At 39.5% G+C, this 25,765-nt stretch overlaps 1 protein-coding gene across 16 annotated transcripts; it reads right to left on the bottom strand.

Moving 5' to 3' along the window:
* Positions 1-247: 247 nt before the first annotated feature.
* dazap1 (DAZ associated protein 1) lies at positions 248-25,060 on the bottom strand. Of its 16 annotated transcripts, none has more exons than XM_055183365.2 (14): positions 24,879-25,059; positions 24,056-24,096; positions 23,323-23,489; positions 23,139-23,204; positions 20,945-21,052; positions 20,530-20,578; positions 16,686-16,819; positions 12,369-12,522; positions 11,907-11,936; positions 10,345-10,497; positions 9,190-9,357; positions 4,895-4,984; positions 1,544-1,609; positions 248-1,020 (listed from the first exon to the last, which is right to left on the bottom strand). In XM_055183365.2, the coding sequence occupies exons 1-14, from the start codon at positions 24,944-24,946 to the stop codon at positions 848-850; spliced, it is 1,467 nt and encodes a 488-aa protein (XP_055039340.1). In that variant the 5' UTR covers positions 24,947-25,059; the 3' UTR covers positions 248-847. The 16 variants fall into 16 exon arrangements, with proteins under 16 accessions (XP_055039340.1, XP_055039341.1, XP_055039342.1 ...); XM_055183366.2 differs by having other exon boundaries at positions 248-1,024; positions 1,548-1,609; XM_055183367.2 differs by having other exon boundaries at positions 16,686-16,768; positions 24,879-25,055.
* Between the last annotated feature and the right edge of the window lie 705 nt (positions 25,061-25,765).

Genomic DNA, 25,765 nt, shown 5'->3' with positions numbered 1-25,765 from the left:
AAATTATGAATTAGGATGTTACATGTCAAATCCCAAAAATTTATTTACTTTAAATAATGACAGACACTGTATCACATTGTGGATGTTGTGTTCCATTTCATACCCATGATGAAATACTTCATTTCTGACAAGGGTTTGCAATCTAAATTATAAGAAATAATAAAATAGTGTCATTTTATGTGAATTTTGAAGGCCTAGAATGACAGCAGCTGTTCATATTCAAGACTTGCAAACAGAAACCACACGGTTTTATTTCTTTAAATCATTTATTTCAAATAAACTCTCATTTTCATAAGTTTTCTTTTTTTTTGCATAAGTGCAAAGTGCACTGACAGCCACCTGAGGGAAGTCTACATCCTTAAATAAAAAACAAGAAAAGCGCACATATATTAGTACAAAATTCTTTAAAAAAATTGCACAGTTTAGGTGTATAATACACATTTGTACTCTATTTCCAAAACAAACATAAATAAAATGGTAAAAGGCTCATAGAGTAAACCAAAGTCACAAAATTGAAAATAATTGTTTTTCTTTCCCGCTAATAGAATTAAAGCTGAATAAATGGGAGACCCTGTCACTGATGTCTGGTGCCTCTGTTGTGTGCTGATGACAATACAAATCTATTGCTAAATACTTCAGCAGTTCAGTCCTACTACAAAATATAGAGAAGTTATGTGGTCTTCTGTTATTGGAGTAGAGCCCCAGTTCACAATTTACACACAATAAAACCCTTTTTAATTGCTTGCGATGTTCAAAAAGACACAATCCCAAAATCCAGTCCAATTTGAATAAAACGTCTGAATCCCTGACGATGTGTATTGCATTGGGGGGGTGAAAGGAGAGCAGCTCAGCGCCGGTATGGGTGGAAGCCCTGTACATTATGGTTCTGTCCTCGTCCAAAGCTGCCAGCTGCAGGTTGGGCTCCCGTCGAGGGCGCAGAGGGGGCTGCAGCGTATGAGGCAGTTTGCTGGCTGGGATCTGCAAAGCTATGACCAAAAGCACTCAGGTCCTGCCCATAACCTGTCTCAACAGACATGAAAACATTGGAGAGCATATTAAACATCAGTCAAGTCTAATAAAATAAAATGATGAATGTCTTTACTATATGACTAGGCTTTCTGGGCACCTAAGCATTTTGGTTTAATACAGATTTTCAGACAAAGGCCACACACATACTGCAGTTAAATAAGTCTGAGTCTTCTGTACACACATAGTTCATTTGTTTATGATAGTAAAAAGTCATTTAACAGCCAAATTCACTTTATGTATTGACAATATAATGGCCCTAGTTCATACATTGCACACCAGAAAGAACACAAGAAAGTGTAAACCAGACATGCCACTTGCACTACAAATAAACTTAATATACTATATTTATGCATTTAGCAGACGCTTTTATCCAAATTTGACTTACAGTGCATTTCAAGGTATCTATTTTTTCTATGCTAATTTTACAGACTGCAGGCATTAATGTTTCTTGTTAACAATCAGTAGGGAATACTGTACTTCATACACACATAGAAGTGTAATTTAAGGGACTCACTCACAAATTGAATGTGGCTCCCACTTCCAAAACTTTGCAGTGTGTATGTGGCCAAAGTATCTGAATCTATAAAAAAAGAGACTCTTAAACATAAATAACTAAATTATAAAAAAAAAAGAAAATGGCTTAAAGGTCACCTAATATGGGAAATTCACTTTTAGATGTGAATAAAACATATTTGTGGGTTGTCTGTGTGTGTACACAACCACCCTGTAATCCCTGTAAAACCTTAACAGTCTCATATATGCTTTATTCAGCCGCCATGTTGATTCCACACCGATGCTTGTATCAGGATGCTGGTCATTCAGCAATCAGAACATGGAAAATACATTGTTTTACAAATTTCCCCAGGACAAAGAAGCTCAGAAAACATGAATAATTAAAATTAGAAGGGATATATGATCTAATTTGGGATGAGAACTGTGCATTGTGTCCAAAAATCAGTTTTGGATATTATCCTGTTGGCTAATCGATAATCTCTCATGTTGTAAGCATTATCACCTTGCTTTAAAACACCAATATAGACACTTTCAGCAGTAACAATGTAAACAAACGTCTTTCATGGAAAAAAAAACTTAATAACTTGATAACAGAAATTATTTATTTCTGAATAGAAAAGTTTTTAATGTATTCAAGCCTTGCATGTTTTTGTAATCTGTTCAAATTGGAGATATGCATTTAGTTATAGACGGTTTCAGCAGTAACAACATAAACAAGCGGCTGTCGTGGTACGCACGTAACTTCCGGTAAACTCAGCTAAGAATAAATAACAACAAAGTTCTTTAAACGTAGTTTATTTATATTACAAGCAAAAAAACAACACATAGACTACCTAGGAAACCAAAATATTTGTAATTTTCGACGAGGCATTTTTTCAAGAGATCCATTTAGCAACTAGTCAGACCATAAAAAGCAAAACCGGAAGTAAAGTTCGGATCCAGACGTGTATCGTGTCAGCGTGCGTGCATCCGATGAAACCGTCTATAGACTATATTGGTGTTTCATGAAAAGTATACATGCTTACATCAGTAGAAACTAATGATTAGCCAACAGGCTAATAACAAAATAGAGGGTATGCACGTGATGTCACCTTCAGCAAAAAAGACTGCGGTTAGCCCACTGAGTGGCAAAAGACAGAGCGGCAGCATTTGAGTACAATGTGAAATCAGTGAAAACATGGTGAAAACGCGCCCAAAATGGAAAAAGCTGTTGTGCGATAGACTGTACTAACAGATTAACAAGAATTTGGAGCTATCGTTTTACAGACTGACAAAAAACACAGAAAGAAGAAGTAAATTGATCGTTCATGCCAACGTCTACAGACTACAGGTGGGTTGATAAGTTGTAGGATCAATATCAAGCAGAGGTTTTACTTTCTACTTAAAAGTATTTTTTCAAGTATTTGCATGTTGTCCGTGTTTTTCTTTGGAAAACATACATTCCAGAGCAAATATTATCATAATTTTACTTTATTACATTTCATAAATACAAGTGTTTGTTTTACATTTAATATCTAAGTACATTAACGTACTTTTGCTCAAGAAAAACTACACAATTTAAATGTAATTAGGTATTAAATACATTTTAATATGCAATATTAAAGAATACACAGTATGATTCTATGCTTTAAAATATAGTGAAGTCAAATTTTTCCCAATACAAACACTCTAATAAAGCACAGATGCTTGGAAAATGTAATTAATGTAACTAAGTATTTTCCACCTCTGCTATCAAGTCCAACTAAATTCAATTTAAGCTGATAAAAGTCAGTTTTACTGGCATTTTCGCAGCAGCCCCTATGAAAACCTGCCATTTTGTTGAACGTTTGCCACTCAAAAGGGCGTGCTCCGGGGTGGTCGCGTGGAAAAGTGATGTCAATTCCTCTATTGATTTTATGTACACATTGCACTGCCCTCATCTCAAAATTAGGTCATATTTCTGAAGTCCTGTGGAAATTTGTGAAATTTTCTGTGTTTTGATGGCTGAATACAGCATCTGATGTAACCAGCATACTGATACAAAACAATAGGTATAAAGCGGCGTCCATCCCTCACAGCCTCGGTTTGAAATCAACATGGCGGTGGACTACATATGGCGTATTGGTCAAGCTGTTGGCATTTTCTGAGCAAACTGATGTCACTTTGCGCAAGCCCCGCCTACAACTTTCCAAAGACCACAGTAAGGTCATCATTTCTATTTTAAATCTTTTTTACATAATTCACTACCGCATGTTTATTATGAACAAATAAGTAAGGTGATTGTCTTATTTAAAACAGTGTATTATTTCGGTATACATAACTGTAGACGGGGAGGGAAGCAGCAGCTCATTTGCATTTAAAGAGACATACAAATACAGCACTTTTCCTGCACACCCAAATGGGGCATTTTTGAAAATGGTATAATATAAAGATATTTCACAAGGGGGCGTGTAGACCAAAACGTTTCAACGGGACTGAAACGCCGGGCGTTCTAATATCAGTCGTTGAACGATGCACCGGTTGGTTGTTGTGATATTTGTCCCGCCCCTCCTCTGCTGTGATTGGATGGAGTGGGAGAAGTGACATTGATGAGCATTTAACCCAGCTGCTGGCGTTTTTGAAAAGCACAGTGCTTCCATTGAACATTTTTTACAACGTACTCTGGTGTAAATGCCTTGGTGTGCACGCCCCCTAATATTACATCTTGAAAAATTGGCATATTAGGTGACCTTTAAAACAAAACATTTGGATTACAGACAGATAATTAAAACATGAATAAGCAGAAAAACTAAAGAAAAATACACAATCTTAAAGACAGTTTATTTAAAAGACTCTAGGGATGAGAGCTAAAGGTTAGACAACATGAGCACAAATGAAGAGGAATGGATCAAGAAACAAATCAGTGAGAACTTAAGTGAGAAATAGACCATATCTAATTCAAACTTCCACCAAATCTGCTGAGATTTATTCAGGTGTAATATTCACCCACTCCATGAGGAGAGCCAAATCCACAGAAAAACCAGTAAAGCAGAGACAAAATTAGATCATCCTTCTGGCAGCAAAGCAATGCAGTGACCAAAACTTAAGAAGCCATCAGTTTTGTTGATATAGTAAACTACAGCTACTAGCCGGTTCACATTGCTTACATTACAAGACCATACTGTGTATTGAAGTAAACATGTGTCTCCCCAGTGACATGTAGCTGTATTTTAGTATATCATATGGAAAACCGCAGCGATGTAAAATATGCATACGACGCATGCATATTGTACATGGACTTGAGTTTGTGATGCATGACAGAAACAGAACTGAGATGTCTGAGGCTGTTGATTTGACTGGGTTGAGTGGTTGTATGATGTAGTTGCTCACCTACCTGCACTATATCCCTGCTCTTCCTGTACATAAGTGTGAGAAGGACGCGTTGGTCCGTAGGCAGAGGGGTCCTGAGGATAGTTACCCAAGCCTAGCGGGGAGATGAGGAGACCAGGTTGACTCGACCCAGAGAGAGTCTGACTTAACTACTATCTTACAGCTCCTACCAAAGTGAACGGCGCCCTCTCCTGCCCTCAGAGCTCATGAGCAGATCGGGTGCATGGATTGGCCCTGTGCTGCTGTTAAATGATTGTGCCTAACAGGCTTTTGGGCCGTCTTAGTGCTGATGGATGAAAGCGAAGCGGTGGCGTGACAAGCGGCAGCTGATGAGACTGTCCACCCATAGAATACAACCCACACGGATTGTCTGACCCCACTTTAAAAGCTCACCGCCAACACACATACATACAGACTGCCTGTTCTGCTTAACTAAAGAGCAGCTAAATTTCATTTTTACGTCATTTGTTGTTTAACTGAATTCTTGTATTTGTTACTACACAATAATTTGGGTTTTGCTCTTTGAACGTGGCTTGACCTGTGAACTGTGATCTTTGGCTTACTGAAGCAAGCACATTAGTTCATCCAAATTTAAAAAGAGTTCGTAAAAACAACGTTAAAAACTTTGTATGAGGACCAGAAGTCACGTATCCATGGCAACACAGAGATCTTTCTGGTTCTTTTGTATCGCATGACATGGGATTTAAAGTTATCGATGTGCCATCATATTTAAATTTACTGTGCTGTTTTTTATGCCAGGTATCCATGGCAACAGAGTTAGGCATGGTAAAGCGCAGAGTATAGTCTGTTTTTTACGTGTTTGTGAATATACGCGCACACATTCGCTCGATGCATACGCATTGCGTAACTGTGGATTTACACCAAACGTTTCTCGCTCTAGATTACTCGCGGGATTTAACTTCGTGTCATGCGAATTTTTCGCTCGAGTTGAATATTTTCAACTTGGGCGAAGACGCGTTTGAGGCGAATAGCGCGTGTTTTCATGGCAAACGCGCCACCCATATCACGTCATTCCCATCGCCCCACGCGAGGACACATCTGATCGCGTCTTTGCATTGACTTTGTATGTAATCTACTCGCGGAAAATGGTTGAACTTGCATCTGGTGTAAACCCACAGTAATACAAAGCATCTCCTGGGATACATACTGCATTCTCCTGTACGCGCATGCATGATGACGCATACATATCCGCACCATGTGTACAGTACACGTGCGCTCTTCTTCTGATGACAAACATTTTGTCACGTGCACTGTACGCGTACACATAAAAAATTTACAATACTTTGGCCTTTAGTTCAAAAATATGATCTAAGTTCATACTGTTTCTTGCTCATCTCGTGATGAAACACAAACAGTATGGCAGTAGTGCTGCATCCAAAACCTCTTATTTCCATACAATATAGTTGGCGAAAAGCAGTAGGCGAGGTAAGTAGTAAAAGTACACCTAGGCTGTGTCCGAAACGGCCTACTTCCATACTATATAGTAGGGCTGCACGATAAATTTCATGCGATAGTCATGGGCATCTTGTCAGTAAAGCCGGTTTCCCGATTATAAGTAGAAATCGCCATCACCTGCTTTTAGATGGAGTGGCATTTACACAAAGCCATAGTTCACTTACAAGCTGAGCCATATCGCATACATTATCGCAGTGGATACATCTACGGACTAAGGCTAATCAAGAAACCGACTTCACTGACAAGATGCGCAATGACAATCACATGCGATTTAACATGCAGACCTACTATAAAGAGGGTGAAAAGCAGTAGGCAAAGCGAGTACTATGTCCGAATTCATAGTGTTCGAAAAACAGTAGGCCCAATGAACCCGGATGACCTACTACTTCCGGCAAGATCCCGAAGTGTTAATTCGATGGAGTTATCCAACGAAGAAGAAGACGGAGGGGCGTTGTTTTATTAAAAAATGCCCGAAAGCGGTAGCACGGCTCTATTCAAATGCAAATACATATATTAAACAGCTGTCTCTTGTGGTTAAATTGCACTAGTTTAACGTCATTCCAGTTAACGCTAACTTGTTATGCAACGTATGTCATGTAATGTATCAACATGGCGGATGTAGTACTCCAAATTCATTCAAACTATCAATATTTATACTATATAGCACCTATTGATCGTCATCTAATTCAGTACCTACTGTCATAGTATGCGATTTCAGACACAGCCCTAGTCACGAGACACGCAAGAATGTGATTAATGATATCGATGTGTCGTCATACACTAAACTTTTGTGACATGAATATCTGACCTAATTTGAGCTTTTTAGTAATTAATGCATTATGTATCCATGGCAACACAGATCAGAGCAGTGAGTTCAAATATGACGACACATGGATGATGTAAAATCTTACGGTACATTCACACAGGGCAAAAGCGTTAACACTTGACCGAAGGCTTGTCTGAAGCGTGGCCAACGGCCAATCACAGTGGCCGCAACACATGCTCCGGTCTTCCATAAACGTAATTGGCTGGCTCTGCCTAGGTTATTTGCATAAGGCGATCTGATTGGCTGACTCACTTGAAAAGTTGAGCAATGTTTAACTTCTGCCGCAAGCAACGGCAGTGACGCGACGCAGACAGTCCACAATTCAGTTTGGCAACACATGACGTCACCCATTAAAAAAGTGAAGGGAAGCGGCAACGCTTACGCCCCGTGTGAATGCACCGTTATTGGTTCTTGCGCATCTAGTGACAAAAGACGAATACCTACTTGCAAGACACACAAGAAGTTATCAATGTGCCGCCATATTTAATTTAACTGTGCTAAACTAATCTATTAATAATTTCCTCTCATAAATGTATCTGGGATGGCATGAAGTTAAAATTCATATCTGGGTGAACTATTTCTTTAAAGGAATAGTCTACTCATTTTCAATATTAAAATATGTTATTACCTTAACTAAGAATTGTTGATACATCCCTCTATCATCTGTGTGCGTGCACGTAAGCGCTGGAGCGCGCTGCGACGCTTCGATAGCATTTAGCTTAGCCCCATTCATTCAATGCTACCATTTAGAGATAAAGTTAGAAGTGACCAAACACATCAACGTTTTTCCTATTTAAGACGAGTAGTTATACGAGCAAGTTTGGTGGTACAAAATAAAACGTATCGCTTTTCTAAGTGGATTTAAAAGAGTAACTATATTTTATGGCGCAACAGCACTTTTGGGAGTACTTCGACTCGCCTGAAAAGTCCGCTCCCCTTCTCACTCTCATAATGGGAGAGGGAGGGTGTTACTGCGCCGAGTCAAAGTACTCCCAAAAGTGCCACCACGCCACAAAACACAGTTCCTCCCCCAAATCCGCCCAGAAAAGCGCCACGCCCCATTCTGTACCACCAAACTTGCTCGCACAACCACTCGTCTCAAACAGGAAAAACGTTGATGTGCCCGGCCACCTCCAACTCCATCTCCAAATGGCACCATTGAACGAATGGGGCCAAGCCAAATGCCATCGAAGCGTCGCAGCGCGCTCCAGCGCTTACGTGCACGCACACAGATGATAGAGGGATGTATCAACAATTCTTAGTTAAGGTAATAACATATTTTAATATTGAAAATGAGTAGACTATTTCTTTAACAGAGCATCTTAAATCTGCTTGCTGGAGAGTCAACTGTTCCAGCACACATCTTAGGTTAAGTTATTTTGAAACTTAACTTGGTTATATCACGAAGCCACATTCAAAGAACAAGATACCAAACCCTAACTTGAGTGATTTCATTGTAAGTCTGATATAATTATTATACCTATTATGTCCTACATCTCGCCAGCTTCTTGCTTCTGGCTATTCCTGCAGACTCCTAAATGACTCTATTCTGCAGCAGAGACATTTCTATTTCCTATAGACTAATGGATGCTCTAAATTTTGTCAGCACCTGCATGAAATGGCGTTCCCCATATATCTTACGCTTGGTTCGGTTAAATTTACCTAGGAAAATTCTCACATGCACTGTAATTCTACCCCCAGCCCCACCCCGTACTAAAACCTCATTTCAACACCCCACATCAGTGCACAGATTGTGACGGCAACACTCTGAAGTGCGTTTACGTCACACATACGCTGTCTGGTAAAGCAGCATTGCAGGTATAGGATGATCTAATTCACACATAGCGCTGAATAAACCTCCACAGACCTCACAAGGAAATCGAGAAGATAAAGTGTAAGGGTCTGTTTGGAGGTATGTGATGTCACAAAAGCAAAAACAAGAGATGGACTACAGCACATCTGCAGAGGCTCGGTGCTGCATTTCAGTGACGTCTTACCATATTGGCTGTAGGAGAAGTCCGGCTGTGCCGAGGCGGCTTTGCTCAGGTCCTGAGAGGGAGTCGTTGCCGGAGCAAAAGCCAGGGGTCCTGCCCCTGGTGTGGCGGGAGGGGGTGGTATTCCTTGTGCTACAAACTGGTCACCTTGTGGTGTGCCAAAACTATATCCTGTGTACACAAATATGAAACAAAAACACAATGAAGTCATTCAAATCTTATTTTGGTTTGAAAATAGGACACTGATACATTAATTAGTGTCACAGTTCTTTGGAACACATTGTATTATACCAAATACACAAAATTGTTGGTTTTAGTAATGAAATAGGTGCCCTAAAGGGGTCTAAAGATAACATCTATTTGTGATCCAGTCTTTGAAAACTCAGCTAAAGTTGAGTGAAATAAAACGTTGATGTTCCTAATTTTATAATAAGATTATGAGAAAGTGGATTTCACAGACAGGGTCAAATATATTCTCATATATTTATGCAAAACACATTTTATTTTGGGGATAAAATGACAGATTTAAATGTAAAGGTGCAATGTGGGACTTTTAGCAGCATCTAGCGGTGAGATTGCGAATTGCAAACAACAGCTCTGTCCGCACTCCACAGTTGACCCCTCCCATTTAAAATGTAAAGAGAAGCTACGGTAACCACCAGAAGACGTTATTTTCTGAGAAAACGTAGTGACAAAACTTAGTCTGTATAGCAGTTTGTCCGTTTAGGGCTACTATACAAACATGACGGCGACTTCCAAGTAAGGTGACCCGCGATGTATGTAGATAAAAACACCACTAAGGTGTTTCCCGCAGCACTTTGCAGTGAGGGCGGCCCGCCTAAGCTGGGGAACCCTACCACCTTAACTAGGTCGTCCAAAAAAAATTTTTCGCTGCACAAAAGGCCGTCAAGTGCACCTCGGAGAATATCGCGGACGCGCTTCACACCGGTATGGTGGCAAACCATACCACCTTAACTAACATATTTTCTGCGGGAAACCTTGACCACTGATATTATAGTTATATTATATTGCATTTCTGTCAAGACATCCTTCTAAAAGTTACATAATGCACCTTTAAATTAAAAGTGTGACATCAGATCTAATCTGCAAAGACAATTAACAATCTCACTTCTGAAACAAATGAAATGTTTCATGTACCAAACTGTGGTTGTGTGCTAAAGCCCTGTTGGGGGTATCCCTGAGGTGCCCCGAATCCTCCTGTGGGTGCTGCTGCCACTAGAAATGCATTAAATGGAGAGGGAGGTTGTGCTGGTGCACCTCGGCCGGCAGGTAAAGATGGTCCATAGCCAGCTGAGACAGATGGAGTGTCACATGTTTAATTCAGCAATGAGTTAAGGCCTAGTCACAACAAGTCAGTGTATTTATTTTTGAGGAATTTTCTTTTGTATCTGTAAAAACGTTTGGACAAATGAACGAATTGTTCACTAAAACGTAATAAAGTATTACATATGACAGTATGATCCACCTCAGAGTTAAAGTGATACTCCAGCCAAATATCAAAGTTACCCCATGATGTTCTCACCCTCAAGCCATTCAAGATGCACATGTCAATCATCTTTCAGACGAACACAATTGTAGGCAATTTCGTAAATGTTCTTGCTTTTCCAAACTTACAATTGTAGAAAACAAGAGATCAGAGAAGAACTTCCGACTCCAAACCCCAAAAAAGTGCATTGATCCCTCACACAAGCAATCCACACGGCTCCCAATGGGTTAACAAAGGTCTTGTGTGGGTAATTGTAAGTAAAATATCTATATTTTAAACGTAATTAATCTATAATAACTAGCTTCCAGTAACAACGCCATCTTGGACATAACTGCGTCTCGTAAATCCAAGATGGCGTTGCAGAAAGCCTTTATTAACCCCTTGGAGCCATGTTGATTACCTCTGTGAAGGATGAATGCACTTTTTTGGGGTTTAACCCTTTAACTGGCGCAGCCCTTTTTGAGTGGGGGGTTGGTGAAAAGGTGATATACACCTTTAAATTAATATAACTCTGGCATTTTTTTTTTTTGGTCTAGAAGCCTAATTTTGGTTTTAATTTTGGTAATTTTTGGTTTTAAAGAAGACACTTCAACGTTTTTTAGGGAAGTGTCTAGAGGTGAAAATATTATTTTTTTTTAAAGCAGTTTACATTTATTTGTAATAAATAAAAATGCAATATAGTACAATTTTTAATACATAAAATTGTCAAAAAACTGAGGTTTGTGCTGGTTTGCTGCATACTTGTGTCACAAATGAATAAATTACAGTTACTGCATTATTATTACTGCTAAAAGGTTTTGAAATATGAAAACTACATTCTTAGACCTTTCCAACAATATATAGTTTGTCATGATAGATTAACATTTACATAGAAAATATTGAAATAAACGTAGGTGTCCCGCTCACGGGACATCGCCAATTAACGGGTTAAAGTCAAAAGTTGTTCACAGATCCCTGTCTTCTCCCATTAAAAAACTTGGAAGAGCGAGGACATTAACTCCAAATGTGTAAATCATGAGATAATTTTAATATTTGGCTGGAGTATCGCTTTAAGCACTTAATGATAAGATATTGGTTTCATTAGGTTTTTATTTTTGCGCAAAAATTCAGACTTGGTGTGAACGGGTCTTTACTCACAACATATACAATAAAGTATAACTAGACATTAAATGAATATAACACACAAACTAAAATGTAATAATAAAAAACATACCAAGCGGTTGACCTGTAGACACCCAAACACCTGAAACCAAAACACATTTTAACTCTTTTATACATAAAATCCGATTATGTGACAATATAATCTTGATATTTTAACTGAGTAAGGTCTCAAACTTTGAAGTTCCTAATCTCATCATTAGATTATAAAACTTCACCTTGAATTTCACAGACAAAGTTGCATATTACTGTTTACGCCAAATATAAGCTGAGCCAGAACGCATTCAATTAAAGTCTGCAGCATTTCTGTATTCGCTCCAGTCTTATTTTGGTCGAGCTCTGCATGAATACATCCCCCCACGTAGTGAACAAACCCACTGTGGTTTAAGCCAGATGGCACAAACGGTGCAGCCAGACCTAAAGTGAAGCGTGACCGACACCAGTTGGCTCTGGGTGTCATTTTTCAGGTCGGGGCACGCTGCGTTCCCGCTACGTTCTGGCCCGTCGTGTCACTCACCCTGAGGCCCGTAGCTCTGTTGCCAGCTCGCAGCCGGCTGTGCCGCCCAGCCATTGGCTGTGCTTAGGATGGCTCGGGGGGCCCACTGATTGGCTCCCAGCTGACCAGGGGCGGGAGCTTTGCTGTCCCGAGGCTCCGCCTTCTTGACTTCAACCTGCACAAAGGACGAGAGGTCGTAACTAGCGAGATGAGAATTAACATACCGCCTGCTTCCCCCACTCACCTATCAGAAACTTTAGCCTTCACCTCCAAACAGATACTCTTACTCTTTTGGCCAAATACAAGACCGAAGTCCAGACGGACTGAAATATACTTGGTCTCTTCTATTTGAAACCAATGTTTCTGAGGTACTGCATATAAAATCTTAGTAAATGTACTTTATGGGTCAGATTAGGAAGAATCATTTCTGGTACAATTTAAGTATATGTTTTACTAATTATTAATAATAATGATTACGTTTTTATATTTTTCATAATCACAGATGTACCTGAGAAACACTGTCCCTGTGTGTGTATATATATATGTAAACATATATCTTACATCTCTCCTCTTTTAAGTAGTTTTAAACTGCTAATATAAAATGAAGACTTACCTTTCCCCGGCTAATGCTTAAGAACTTCAGTTTAGACACGACAATAGAAATATAATGGTCATGATGTTTAAATGTATGATAATCTAACTGAATCAAACAAATAACATGCAATTATTAAAATGGAGACAGTTTAATAAGAGATGAATCTTCATACTGTGTCAAATATGAACTTGTCAATAAAATTATAATCGCTGACATAGATTTAGTAAATTCTTAAAAATAAAGCTATTTTGACGTCTCGATTTCGATTTTATAGGTGCTCCTAAAGGGATAGTTCAAACAAAAAATGTAAATTACCCTATAATTAACTCCCTCAAGCAATCCGAGATACATATGCCCATCATCTTTCAGATGAACACAATTTGAGTTATTTTAGTAAATGTCCTTGCTCTTCCAAGCTTTATAACGATAGAAATGACTTTCAAGCCCAAAAAAGTGCATCCATCCTATACAGACGTTATCCACACGGCTCCAGTGGGTTAATAAAGACCTTTTGAGGGTAATCGATGCGATTTTGTAAGAAAAATATCTATATTTAAAACTTTATCTAGCTTTGTGTGTGGCGTACAGTATAAATATGATATAGATAAAGAAAGATATAGATAAAGATAGATACAGATAAAGACAGATATAGCTAAAGATAGATAAATATAGATAAAGATAGATAGATAGATAGATAGATAGATAGATAGATAGATAGATAGATAGATAGATAGATAGATAGATAGATAGATAGATAGATAGATAGATAGATAGATGGTGGTTATATTAAAGGAAAACACCACAGTTTTTCAATATTTTACCGTGTTCCCACCCAAAACTTAGGCAGATTAAAGGAATAGTCTACTCATTTCATATTAAAATATGTTATTACCTTAACTAAGAATTGTTGATACATCTCTCTATCATCTGTGTGCGTGCACGTAAGCGCTGGAGCGCGCTGCGACGCTTCGATAGCATTTAGCTTAGCCCCATTCATTCAATGGTACCATTTAGAGATAAAGTTAGAAGTGACCAAACACATCGACGTTTTTCCTATTTGGGACGAGTGGTTGTACGAGCAAGTTTGGTGGTACAAAAAGTGAGACGTAGCGCTTTTCTGGGCGGATTTGGGGGGGGAGCTATATTTTGTGGCGTGGTGGCGCTTTTGGGAGTACTTCGACTCGCCTGAAAAGTCCGCTCCCCTTCTCACTCACACTGTTACTTCGCCGAGTCGAAGTACTCCCAAAAGTGCTATTACGCCATAAAATATAGTTCCTCTTTTAAATCCGCTTAGAAAAGCGCTACGTTTTATTTTGTACTTGCTCGTATAACCACTCGTCCCAAACAGGAAAAACGTTGATGTGTTTGGTCACTTCTGGCTTTGTCTCTGAATGGTACCATTGAGTGAATGGGGCCAAGCTAAATGCTATCGAAGCGTCGCAGCGCGCCCCAGCGCCCACGTGCACGCACACAGACGACAGAGGGATGCATCAACAACTCCCAGTCAAGGCAACAACATACTTCAATATTGAAAATGAGTAGACCATTCCTTTAATACATCCCTATCCTTTTTCAATGTGTGCACTTAATCTTTGTACAGCGGGTTGTGAATGTATTAGCATTTAGCCTAGCCCCATTTATTCCTTAGGATCCAAACAGGGATGAATCCAGAAGCCACCAAACACCTCCATGTTACATGAGTAGCTACACAAGTAAGCATGGTGGCACAAAATAAAACGTGGCGATTTTTATGCACATAAAAAATGAGAACTATGTCGTATAGCGGAGGAGCACTTAATTTGCAGCACTTTGACCTTGGGCGAAGTAATATTGACGGAAGTTTGAGCGAGAGGGGGAATAGTCAGGAGTGATGATGTTACTGTGCGCCGAGGTCGAACTAAGTGCTTTTCCGCCATACAATACAGCTCTCATTCTTATCATCTTAAAAAAATCACCACGTTTTATTTTGTGCCACCATACTTACTCGTGTAACTACTCATGTAACAGTCTTTAAATAGGAAAAACATGGAAGTGCTTGTTGGCTTCCAAATCCATCCGCCTGGATCCCAAGGAATGAATGGGGCCAGGCCAAACGCCAACACACCCACAACCCACTGTACAAAGACCAAGTGAACACAGTGAAAAAAAAATAGGTATGCATTAATTAATCTAAGTTGAGGCGAGAACACAGTAAAATACTGAAAAACTGTGGTGTTTTCGTTCAAATTGCATGAAATAAATTCTAAAGATTTTACTAATTCATATAATGACCATCTAATTTTCGAATTATCCAATTAGGGCAATTACATCCTAAAATAACCTGGAACTCATGTATAAAGCCACACAGTTTAACACACATAGGTTAGATTTACTCCACTTATAGTGTAGATCCAGAAATAGACTGAGACTCTAAAGGGGGTGAGTTATTGGGGTCACCTTGCATCAAGAGCGAGAGATATTTTTCCATCGTAAAGGAGCATAAATGTAACGGCTCCCTTTCCGCGTCTCTCCTCCTCTTGCTGTCGACCTAATTAGGTATCAGTTTGAGCGAGTGGTCTGCAACCACCGATTCGGCAACGCGGCTCCCGCGGGCATCGCCGCTCGGAGTGATGGGACGCCTCGTGCAAGTCTACGCGTCTGACGGCAGAGCTGGGATTTGGTTCGCGGTCTGAAATGCTCCAGTTACTAATTTTAAAACGTATGGCCACACCCTCCTCAAATCCCACTGCAATAATGTCATGTGAAGAACAATAGCCCAGGTACCGGTAGCACCTGATTCCTTCAAGAATGCGAACCCGAGTCCAGGCAGGCGAGAACAAACTCAATGTAGGGCAGAAACTGCAGCGGCGTCTCGAACAAACTTGCTGGAAGTGGTTTTTCACTTTAAATCAGCACACAGCATTCGTGACAGCACCTCGGGAGACCAAACGCAGTTAGAGTCGCTTTGCATTCTGGGATTGAACGCATAAGCGCTTAAATTATTGTCATGCTGCATTACTTACAGTAAAAGGGCTATTGGTCTGTGTTGTGAGTTACAGAACACAGAATGCAGGTCAACCTCCTCAAACCAGTCATGTTGAGACTGATATTTTTACTTAGTTTAGCTGGTGAGGTGAGATAACACGTCACACGCCTTGTTCAGTCTTGCACTATCCCACGAAGCAGACTTTTAAACACGCAGCTACTAGACAATAATCTCATGCCACCCACCTAAAAACTAGTTGGAGTCTAATAGACACAGTATGGAGATTCGTATGTGGTCACTTAATTGAGATTTCTTTTCCTTTGGGATAATACAGAACTCAAATAGTGACCTGACAGAAACCAAATCAATAACCTGAATGAAAGAAAAAGAAATAAAAGAAATGTGACCGGTTCTTTAGGTGCTGATATAACCTTAATCTTTTATAGTAATCCTTCCTTTATAATCCAATTGCATTTAATGATACAATTTAATTCATTGAGGCTCTTTTTTAAACAGCTAAGCTGCACCCAGAGAAACGGTACAAATGAACTAAGCCTTGGGCGACTAATGCAGCTATATTAATAGAAAATTACTAAAATTATAAATTTACATAATGAACATTTCACACAATATGCCCCAAATTAAAAGAGAAACTCCTTCATGCACCTTGGAAAAGAAAAAAGTATTTTCCAAACTCCCTCGTGCATGTTTACTCTAATCGTCAGTCGCCCAAGCTTTAGTTTCTGTTTTAGGGGGAAATAAAACTACAACTACACACTTTTTTGCCCATGATGTCGTGAAAATGCATGTTGACAGCCTGGTCCACTGATTGTTCGGCCTCGAAAGTAATAAATCCAAAACCTAGCCAACGACCAAAAGTCAATAGAGCAGCAGGGTGTTGGGACAGAACAGCTAGAAGAACAAAAGAGGGGTGGGGTGGGGGGTACCTGAGGTTCGGATGGCATCACGGCCCGAGTGACCGGGAAATGTGATAAGCGCGGGCCGAAAGGACAAAAGTCTTGGGTATTATTCTGTTCTGGCACGCTTTAACCTTGAACATATTTAATCATTAACAGCATAGTAGGCATTTGATAACTAAAGTCTAAGGCTTATGTAACCTCATTGACCACTCTCGAATTGAATTTTAGTCGCATTAAAATCATATCAATTTCATCCGAACCTCATTTTGTTCACCTCCCCCGTCTTACACAACAAATGCGAGCAGCAACCACAATTATCAATGCATAACAAGAATGATCATTAACACTACAGGTTTTATCAGTATTTCTCAAAGTCTCCCAAAAAATGACACATTTTGGGTAAACCAAGAGAACGGAGATTGTAACATTATAACAACAGCACCACAAGGATATAAGGATATCTGTGAAACATACAGCCCGGTTTCTCGTGTGGTGAAACCCCAGTTAATGCTCGATTCAGACGTTTGCTCCTAGGCTCGGTGACAGCCAATCAGTGCACCCACGCGTGCAGGGGTCGTGGAGATGGGACGGTTAAAACGCCACTCGAGTGGGTTACTGAAGCGGAGCTGGATTCCAAGGTCACTCGCGCGATAAAACGCAGCTGCACCAGATCCACCAGTATGAACTAGTTTCAGTTTGATCTGATAACTCTGGCAGAACTGGGCTGCGAGAACCTCCACTTTGGGATCTAACCTGATTCTGATCGCACGTCCTTTGAGAACGAAGGGATCTGAGAATTCGTACAATATGTGGACCATCTGTCTGTAAGAGGACTAAATATACCCAACCTGCCCTTCATCATCAGGCCTGGTTTCATTTAAGAAAGTTGCCAGTTATAGAGGCTTTTAAAAGTCAATTTGATGTCCTAGATTCGTGAAGCAATTCGGAACGGGTTAGAACGCATATGTGGGTTGGGTTATATAACTTTTTCGACATTTTGAAAAGTGAACTTTCACAGGAACTACTATTTCAACTATCGTCCATTTAAACTTAGTACGTTTACATTTTTTCAAGCATGACGTAAAATACTGTAAAAATCTAAATTAAATGATATTTACTATATTACGCAACACAAAACAGTAAACATTTTATGGGCCTGAAAATGCTAACTTTGTAAATGTGTTTCAAAGTGCAAGATTTTAAAAATGACACCATTATCATCTTTGTGTGAAATACATGCACGCAAGTTTGTGAAAACGGTGATGTCATGTGCCTGAGTATTACGTGTCTAGACATGATGTAATATCACCAACTACTTGGCTGGCATGCATAATTTTTGGTCGTTTTCACAGATTTGTGTGAACGAGGATCGTTTTGATAACGTTGTCATCTGTACACGAAAATAAAAATAAAAACCAATGGGGGCCGGTGACTTCTTTTTTCAAGGGCATACGATGCGAAGTTCGTCACAACATGTATGTAGCCCATCATGTGTGTGGTTCGTAATTTCAAAATATGTGTTCTGCGCGTCTGGTGAACCTATGTGCATCACGTGTCCCGCCAAAACAAGTCCCTGCTGCAGACGCGCCCAAAGGATTTCATGACAAAAGAGACGCTCGCGTTTGCCAGATACTCGCATAATCTTATGTGTAATCAGAGTTTACTGTTAAGGGAGTGTCTTGTGTGTATTTTGTGAACATGAGCGTCTCTTTTATCATAAACGGTTTTGACGCATGTGCAGCAGGCATTTATTTTGACAAAACACGTGATGCACATGGTTCACATGATGCACCAAACACATATTTTGAAAACACGATGACACCCCCCTCATCGCGATGATTTCAAATCACCGCAATGATTGCACATCTCTCTAAAAAACACAAGGGGGAGCTGTAGCGCCTGTATAAACGAGACAGTATTAGATTGCATTCCTTACCTGACAGTGTACTGTAATGCGATACATTGCAAAACTATTCAATACAGTGGAAAAAACAGCATTTAAAAAAATGCTGCGAAACTTTGATAAGCAGTATGAACTATTATCATTAAATAATTACTTTTAAATATGAGTTATATGTATTAATATTCACTGCTAGGTAAACCTTGCAAAAGATTTAATTTAATATTCACAACAATTATTTAATGAACAAACAAAACGTATGAGAATTAAATGTCAAAGCCCTAAAACAGGCAAATAATCGGCATAATCGTCACAATTTATTAGGCAATTAACCATCAGCCAAATTTGATAATTGTGACAGCCCTACTCCGAACCCTTATTTTGAATTTGCACCCCTTGGAAGAGCAGTCACGAGCCGGTACTGATAAAAACGTTTTTTGATTTAAATACATCATTGTCATGTAAAAGGTATGTTTTTTGTTAAAAGCCAGAACTGTATAAAAATAAAGCTAAAAGTATAGTTCCCTTTATACGCATGCGCGAGGGTCCGTGTACAGTGAGCGTGCCACATATTTCGTCATCAGAATAGTACGCAAGCGTTTACGCACATCGCCCGACTTTTGTAATTGCGCGTACTTTGCATGCGCATGTGTCGAATGCCAGTGTACATGTACAAGTCAAATAAACGATGCTTTGCTTTGCGTTCAACCGTGTTCGTGTACACGTAAAAACAGACTATACTCCGGGCTTAAGCCATCACCTTTAACAGGTCACAAACTGAAGCATTAACTGTGTTTACACTAGAGAAACAGGCACGAGTGTGTTTCACACCAGGCCTTAATCTGTGTGGTGCCACTATCTTTACTGTATCCTATAGGAAAAAACAGACATATCTTAGGAAAAACGTTAATGCATTCAAACACTTGACAAGGAAAACAGGGACATTAGAAGAAAGATAGAGAGCTCTTACTTAATGATCTAAATAGCATTAAACATTCATTTTGTATATCAATCAAATTATAAATAAAACTTACGTCTAAAGGTTAATAATAAATGAATTTCAGTGATTTCAAAGGCAACTGTGAATGTTCACATGGCAAACTATTCCACAGATTCCCAAAAAGAGTGAAATGAAAAGCATTGGTTTGAATAGTAAAAGCAGCGGAAACAGCTGTGTACACAAACATCACGCTTCTCTGAAAGACATGAACCTTAGTCAGGGTAGACGTTCACCATTTTGTTCACACGTCAAACTGGATTATGGTCTTAGGACACGTCTGATGTTTTTTTTTACATACTTCATTGGCAAAACATGAACATGTTTTCAATCATATCAAAGATGAAACATGCCGTATAACCTGACAAAGGTCAATGAAGGACATGCTTTGAGCACATGTAAATACTGCACTGATTTTTTCCATCGCTGTACAGCAAATGATCTGACAGAAATAGACGTTTCTTTATTTTTCAATGATCATGATTACACAGTCAGATTTCAGTGGGTGCTGACTGGATGACAAAGTGGCAGGCATGTTGCGTGACGCCGCATCGCGAACAGATGCGCAAGAAGCTAAATTGAGCTGCGCGTTTGATGCAAATGTCTGCGAGTCACGTGGATGCTGCTGATTTGCCTTGCCGCCATGCGAGAGTCAAGACACGCCAACCCCAGCATCACACGCACACATACATGAAAAGGACGCATGACCTGCGAGATATCCTCTTCTCTTTGGGTTGGAATAGTTTGTCATGGGCGTGAGGTGAGAGAGAGACTGAATGGGAGCAAATCTGAATGTGTGGTTTACCTCGAGGCCTTTGCTTTTCCGCGTCATAGATCATGACCACCTCTGTGACCTTCAAAAGGGAGAACGGGATGGATGTAGGGTGAAACCGATCACAAAACAAAAACGCATGCTGTATAAGGTGTAATACTGTATATACGGTGGGATACAAAAGTCTGAAATCATAATGAAAATCTGTAATTGCAGATTTCTTTTGTCAATTTCTTAGGTTCCATAAAAGTGCATAAGATGTTTTTTTTTGGAACATCGAAAAAAATTGGAACATACATTGGAACAGCGCATAAATAAACAGATTTTGCAACTTTCGGAGGTTGGATGCACACTGTACTACATTTGACTTCAGTTTTGAACCCCAATGTATATGCATCCTTTGACATCATTGCAGAATATAAACGGTATAAAAGTTACATCATCTTACCACTCCAAATCTGTTAAAATAATCCCTGAGTTCAGCTTCACCGCAATTATGAGGAATTCCACCGACAAATATCTTCTTAGATTTACTGTTGTCAGTCTTGCTTCCTTTCTGAAACACACAAAATGTTATGTTTAGCAAGGTCCACACATAACCTGTGCCACAGATTTCCACAGCATTCAGACCCTAAGAGCTTGTTTACACCTGGTATTAAGATGCGTTTTGGTCGATCGGATCACAAGTGGACGAGAGAGACACATTTTAACCACTTCTATCCTGATTGCTTAAAGGGCGTCCTCTGAACTTGGTCGAATCTGGACGAGCTCAAAACATTTTATACCCCATTTAATCCTGTATTTTACTCTATTTGGTCAATTACGGGACTGGCAACCGCATTCTACAAACGAATTAACTCACGCAAAAAACAGGTAGTGACCAGTGATGCATGGGTCAATGTATAAACAACCCGTACCCGACCAATGCTTTCGACTAACCCGCCCACAACTCGGACCGCAAAAAGAAGAAAAAAAATTGTGTGCCCGACCCGCATTTTTTAAAAGTAGTAATTGTTTAAAATAGTTAACTGGCATCTTTATTTCAAAACGACCCGACCGACCGCGACCCGAATATCATTAAATATTTTTGGATGACTTGTAACCGCGGGTAACCGTGGGTGACCGCAGGCACTCGCTTATTTCGGATCAACCCGCGCATTACTGGTAGTGACAACAGCCTTTACAGAAACTCTGCATAGTGTGTACATAACCGAACTGAACAACTAGTAGGTAAGAAAGTGTTTAAATGTGCATCATGGACATGAGTCATGACAGGTCTCTCTTCTGAAAAAATAAATGCCTAGGAGGGGAAAAAGTCTTCATGCGCGATGCAGAAAATGACAGCACGAGCGTTTGCTGACTAGTGTTGCCAGATCTTGCACGAACAAAGAACAGCGAACAAGAAAAATCCAATAATAAACTGAAATAAATCCAAATGCTTTACCTCAAAGATCAATATATTTGGGACCTTCACACTTTATTAACACCAAAATCTTAATTGCTTCATGAGCCAAAAGCCTTAACGGTATGTAAGTACAAAAAAGACGAGGACCTGGCAACACTGCAAGACAGCGCGCTTTAGAGCAGCCTCACAAATGCATACAATACACAACGCCACGATGGAGGTTTATTGCAAAACTCTGTTAAATTATTTTGGTCAAATCTGTGAGTAATAAGCACGCGAGACGGCAACACGTTGCTATGGTTACCTCTGTGTCAATAATCACATTTTCGGGAGTGATTTTTTGTTTCGTACAGACATGAAACGTACATTTAGGGGATTCGCTCCCGCATATAAACGCGATTGTCACTCCCGAAAGTTTGCAGTGTGTACGGGGCCATTGATTCTTTACAGTTTTCTTTACGTTTTTCGGAAGTTACGTTTGTTTCACGAAAGCAGTTTGTTTATGTTGTTACTGCTGAAACCGTCTATAGGAATATTCCACTTTTATAAAAATAATTCTGATAATTTACTAACCCCATGTCATCCAAGATGTTTGTCCTTTTTTGTTTAATAGAGAAGAAATGAGGAAAACATTTCAGGATTTTTCCCCATATAGTAGACTTTAGTGGTATGCAATCACGTCGAAAGGTCACGGATGATGTATGCGAAAATACCGCTCCAGTGTTTACAAGTGTGGAGTTGTAAAAGTTGTTGTATGTGGACTGATCCTAATTTATGGCTTTGTGTCAGTATATTGTTTAAAATGGCCCGCAAGTGTGCGTTTCACATATGTAGCACGTGACCTTTCGATGTGATTGCATAATACGTAAGGTCCCGCTGGTGCATCACACGGATAGTGCCAGGCGAGAAGTTGTGGTTTAAAAGTACATATTTTGTATTTATTACAATTGTTTCACTCTTAAGCCTCAATAAGGATCATTTAGAGCCCTTTGAAGCTGCATTAAAACTGCAATGAAACTGTAAACGGTTGAGGTCCATTAAAGTCCATTATATGGAGAAAAATCCTGGAATGTTTCCTAAAAAAGCTTAATTTCTTCTCGACTAAAGTAAGAAAGACATCAACATCTTGGATGAGATAGGGGTGAGTAACTTATCTGGATTTTTGTTATGAAATTGTAGTAATCCTTTAATAACAGGTGTAAACAAACTAATGCAGACTACATTCTTGAATTCTTACCCAGCCATCTTTTGCCCGAGTCTTTTCGGGCTGCATGCCTCTAGGCGTACACGGCTTTGGGTCGATCTGCGGGTGTGAGGAAAAAAGCAGTCAATTCATGCAAAGTCAAACCTGCGAGGACACAATGACTGGAACTATGCAAAATATTCTCTTTCCTATTTCTTTTAAGACAACAGCTCCTTACATTTCTACCGTCCAGATTATGGGGTTTAGTGTCCAGGACGGTCCGTACGCAGTTGGGGTCTTTAAACTTCACGAAGCCGAAGCCCCTCGACTGATTTGTGCTTTTATCTTTCATTATGACACAATCCACAACCTCTCCGTACTGAGAGAAGTAGTTTCGCAAAGTCTCTGACAAAACAAACAAGACACGATTAGGGAAAGTCATTCGATACCCCTCGGATGAACAATGCTATAGAGCCATTCAACATCCCAACGCTGCTCTTGGTAAACAAAACTTGAAATGCTTTTCAATGATGATTGCCCAAATGAAAAACACCCTATTAAAGCCCATAAACAAAACGCAGTGTTGTGGTGCAATAAATAACAAAAGAGCTGCCATTATCCACTGCAGTGCACATCTCAGTTTAGCAAAATTTAGGACACACCCTTCCCAAATTTACTTCAGCACCAGTGAACGGAGATGATATTAAATTTAATATCATAATTATATTATTAATTATATTATAACAAAACATAAGTCATCATATGACACTACTAAAATATAGTGAAGCTTTAATACAAAAAATAAAAAAATAATATGGCACTGCTGCAAAGAGCTCCTTTCAGCACCTTTATTTTTAAAGACTGTACATTACAGAGATACAGGTTTGCATTGCACACTTGCATAATTCAAGAGTAAAAACCACAGTCATGTATAAAACCATGAGAAGGTAAACATGCCAGTTATCACTTACCCTGGGTGGTGCTCCAATCTAATCCACCCACAAACAACTTCCTGCAACAAGAACATAAGGGAATATCACATTATATTTGACTTCATGACAACATAACTCAAGGTAAAGGATGTAAACACATTTTACATTTTATGCATTGTCAGACGCTTTCATCTAAAGCTATACATTTAGTTTGATCAGTAAGCGCGTTCTCGGGGTTCAAACCCATGACGTTTGCGTTGCTAACACTCTGTCGGTTGAGCTCGAGCAGCATACATTTGCCCTTGGCACATCGAGTCTGATATGTGCGGTCTAACCACCCAAATAATCCAACAAAACGAATCTATCCCGCTGGTTAACACGAGTTGGTTAACTGGTTATCTGCCTGTCTAACCCAATCCGCTGCTGCATGCTGGGATGTGGGAAAAATACTCTATTTTTTATATATTTCTCCTCTACTATACGTTTTTTGAGCAAAAAGGTGTGAAATTTTGATAGTAAAATTTAAACAATAATAAAGAAAGCGATACAACACTTCAGGTTGATTTTTAAAACTTATAACATGAATGAGACCAGTTTGACAGCTTCAGCTTTGACAGCTCATGCGTTTTATCGAAACATCTTTCAGTATCGCTATTAAAATTAGTCACTTATCGCTTTGTCCAGCCGAGGTGATCATGCTGTCACCCGAAGTTTATCGGCGCACGGTTGTGAGCGCGGAGCCCGGCGGGCTGGTTCTCCGGTATCGGCTGTACAGCGGTCGGCCCGCTGCGCATCTCTCTTCGCTGGAGCGGGACGGCTGCGTTACCTCCACACACTGTCCGTATAAACCGCCGTCTCTTACCCGATTTCATCTCCAGCCAAGTTGCTGTTCATCTCCGTGGCGAGGGTAGTGGACGGGAGTGCTGACATGGGTCCGCTCGCTCAGTCTCCTGCCGGTCTCCGCCGCCCGGGAAGGTCACACTCCGCTTTCGGTTCAAACCGAATCTGCGCAACACTGACGCGAGCCACGGGGCGACCCGGCAAGGGCGGTGCAATGAGCGCGGGGCACGCTGGGAAATGAAGTCAAACGTGCCATAGCATTTTTATCAGTAGCGTACTAAGTAGTCAAAGAAATTGATAAAAATAGATTGTACTAACGATTTGAACACTTGTCAATTTATTAAAAATATAATGCTTGAATCGGTGTTTTGTTTTTTATATGTAATTAATTATACATCAAATGAAAGTACTCTTTCTCTGCATCTTGAATACTGTAGGCTACACTGTAAAAAGTAAAAGTTGGATCAACTTAAAAAAGTTGTAAGGTATAAAACATTTTAAAATTACTTCAACTGCAATCACCTAAAATATTTAAACATTTTCAACTTAAAGTGAGTTGAAAAAAGTTGATAAAAAATTTAATTTTTAAGTGTTACCAATTAAAGTAAATTTTTTTTTAGTTGATCCAACTTTTACTTTTTACAGTACACATTTAAAGTCCCTGTAAAATCAAAATTGAACCTTTTTGGCTATTAGTATGAATATGTTAAGGTTATCTATAAACTAGTATGCTTCACAACATAACATAAAAAATGTACATTCTCTCAGTTAAACTAATTCGGATCAGCAATTTTTATGACATCATAGCTACAGATTCCAGGCTGTGAGGTAAACTAAACCCATTTGGCTATTTTAAATGAGGGAGTGGCTACTTTATACATGCTTATGTATGCTTCGCCCCAACTTCCT

Source organism: Misgurnus anguillicaudatus, chromosome 14 (genome assembly GCF_027580225.2).
Source record: "Misgurnus anguillicaudatus chromosome 14, ASM2758022v2, whole genome shotgun sequence".
NCBI classification, from domain to species: domain Eukaryota; kingdom Metazoa; phylum Chordata; class Actinopteri; order Cypriniformes; family Cobitidae; genus Misgurnus; species Misgurnus anguillicaudatus.
Note: the sequence above shows the minus strand (reverse complement) of the source record. Positions and strands in the feature narration are given on the sequence as shown.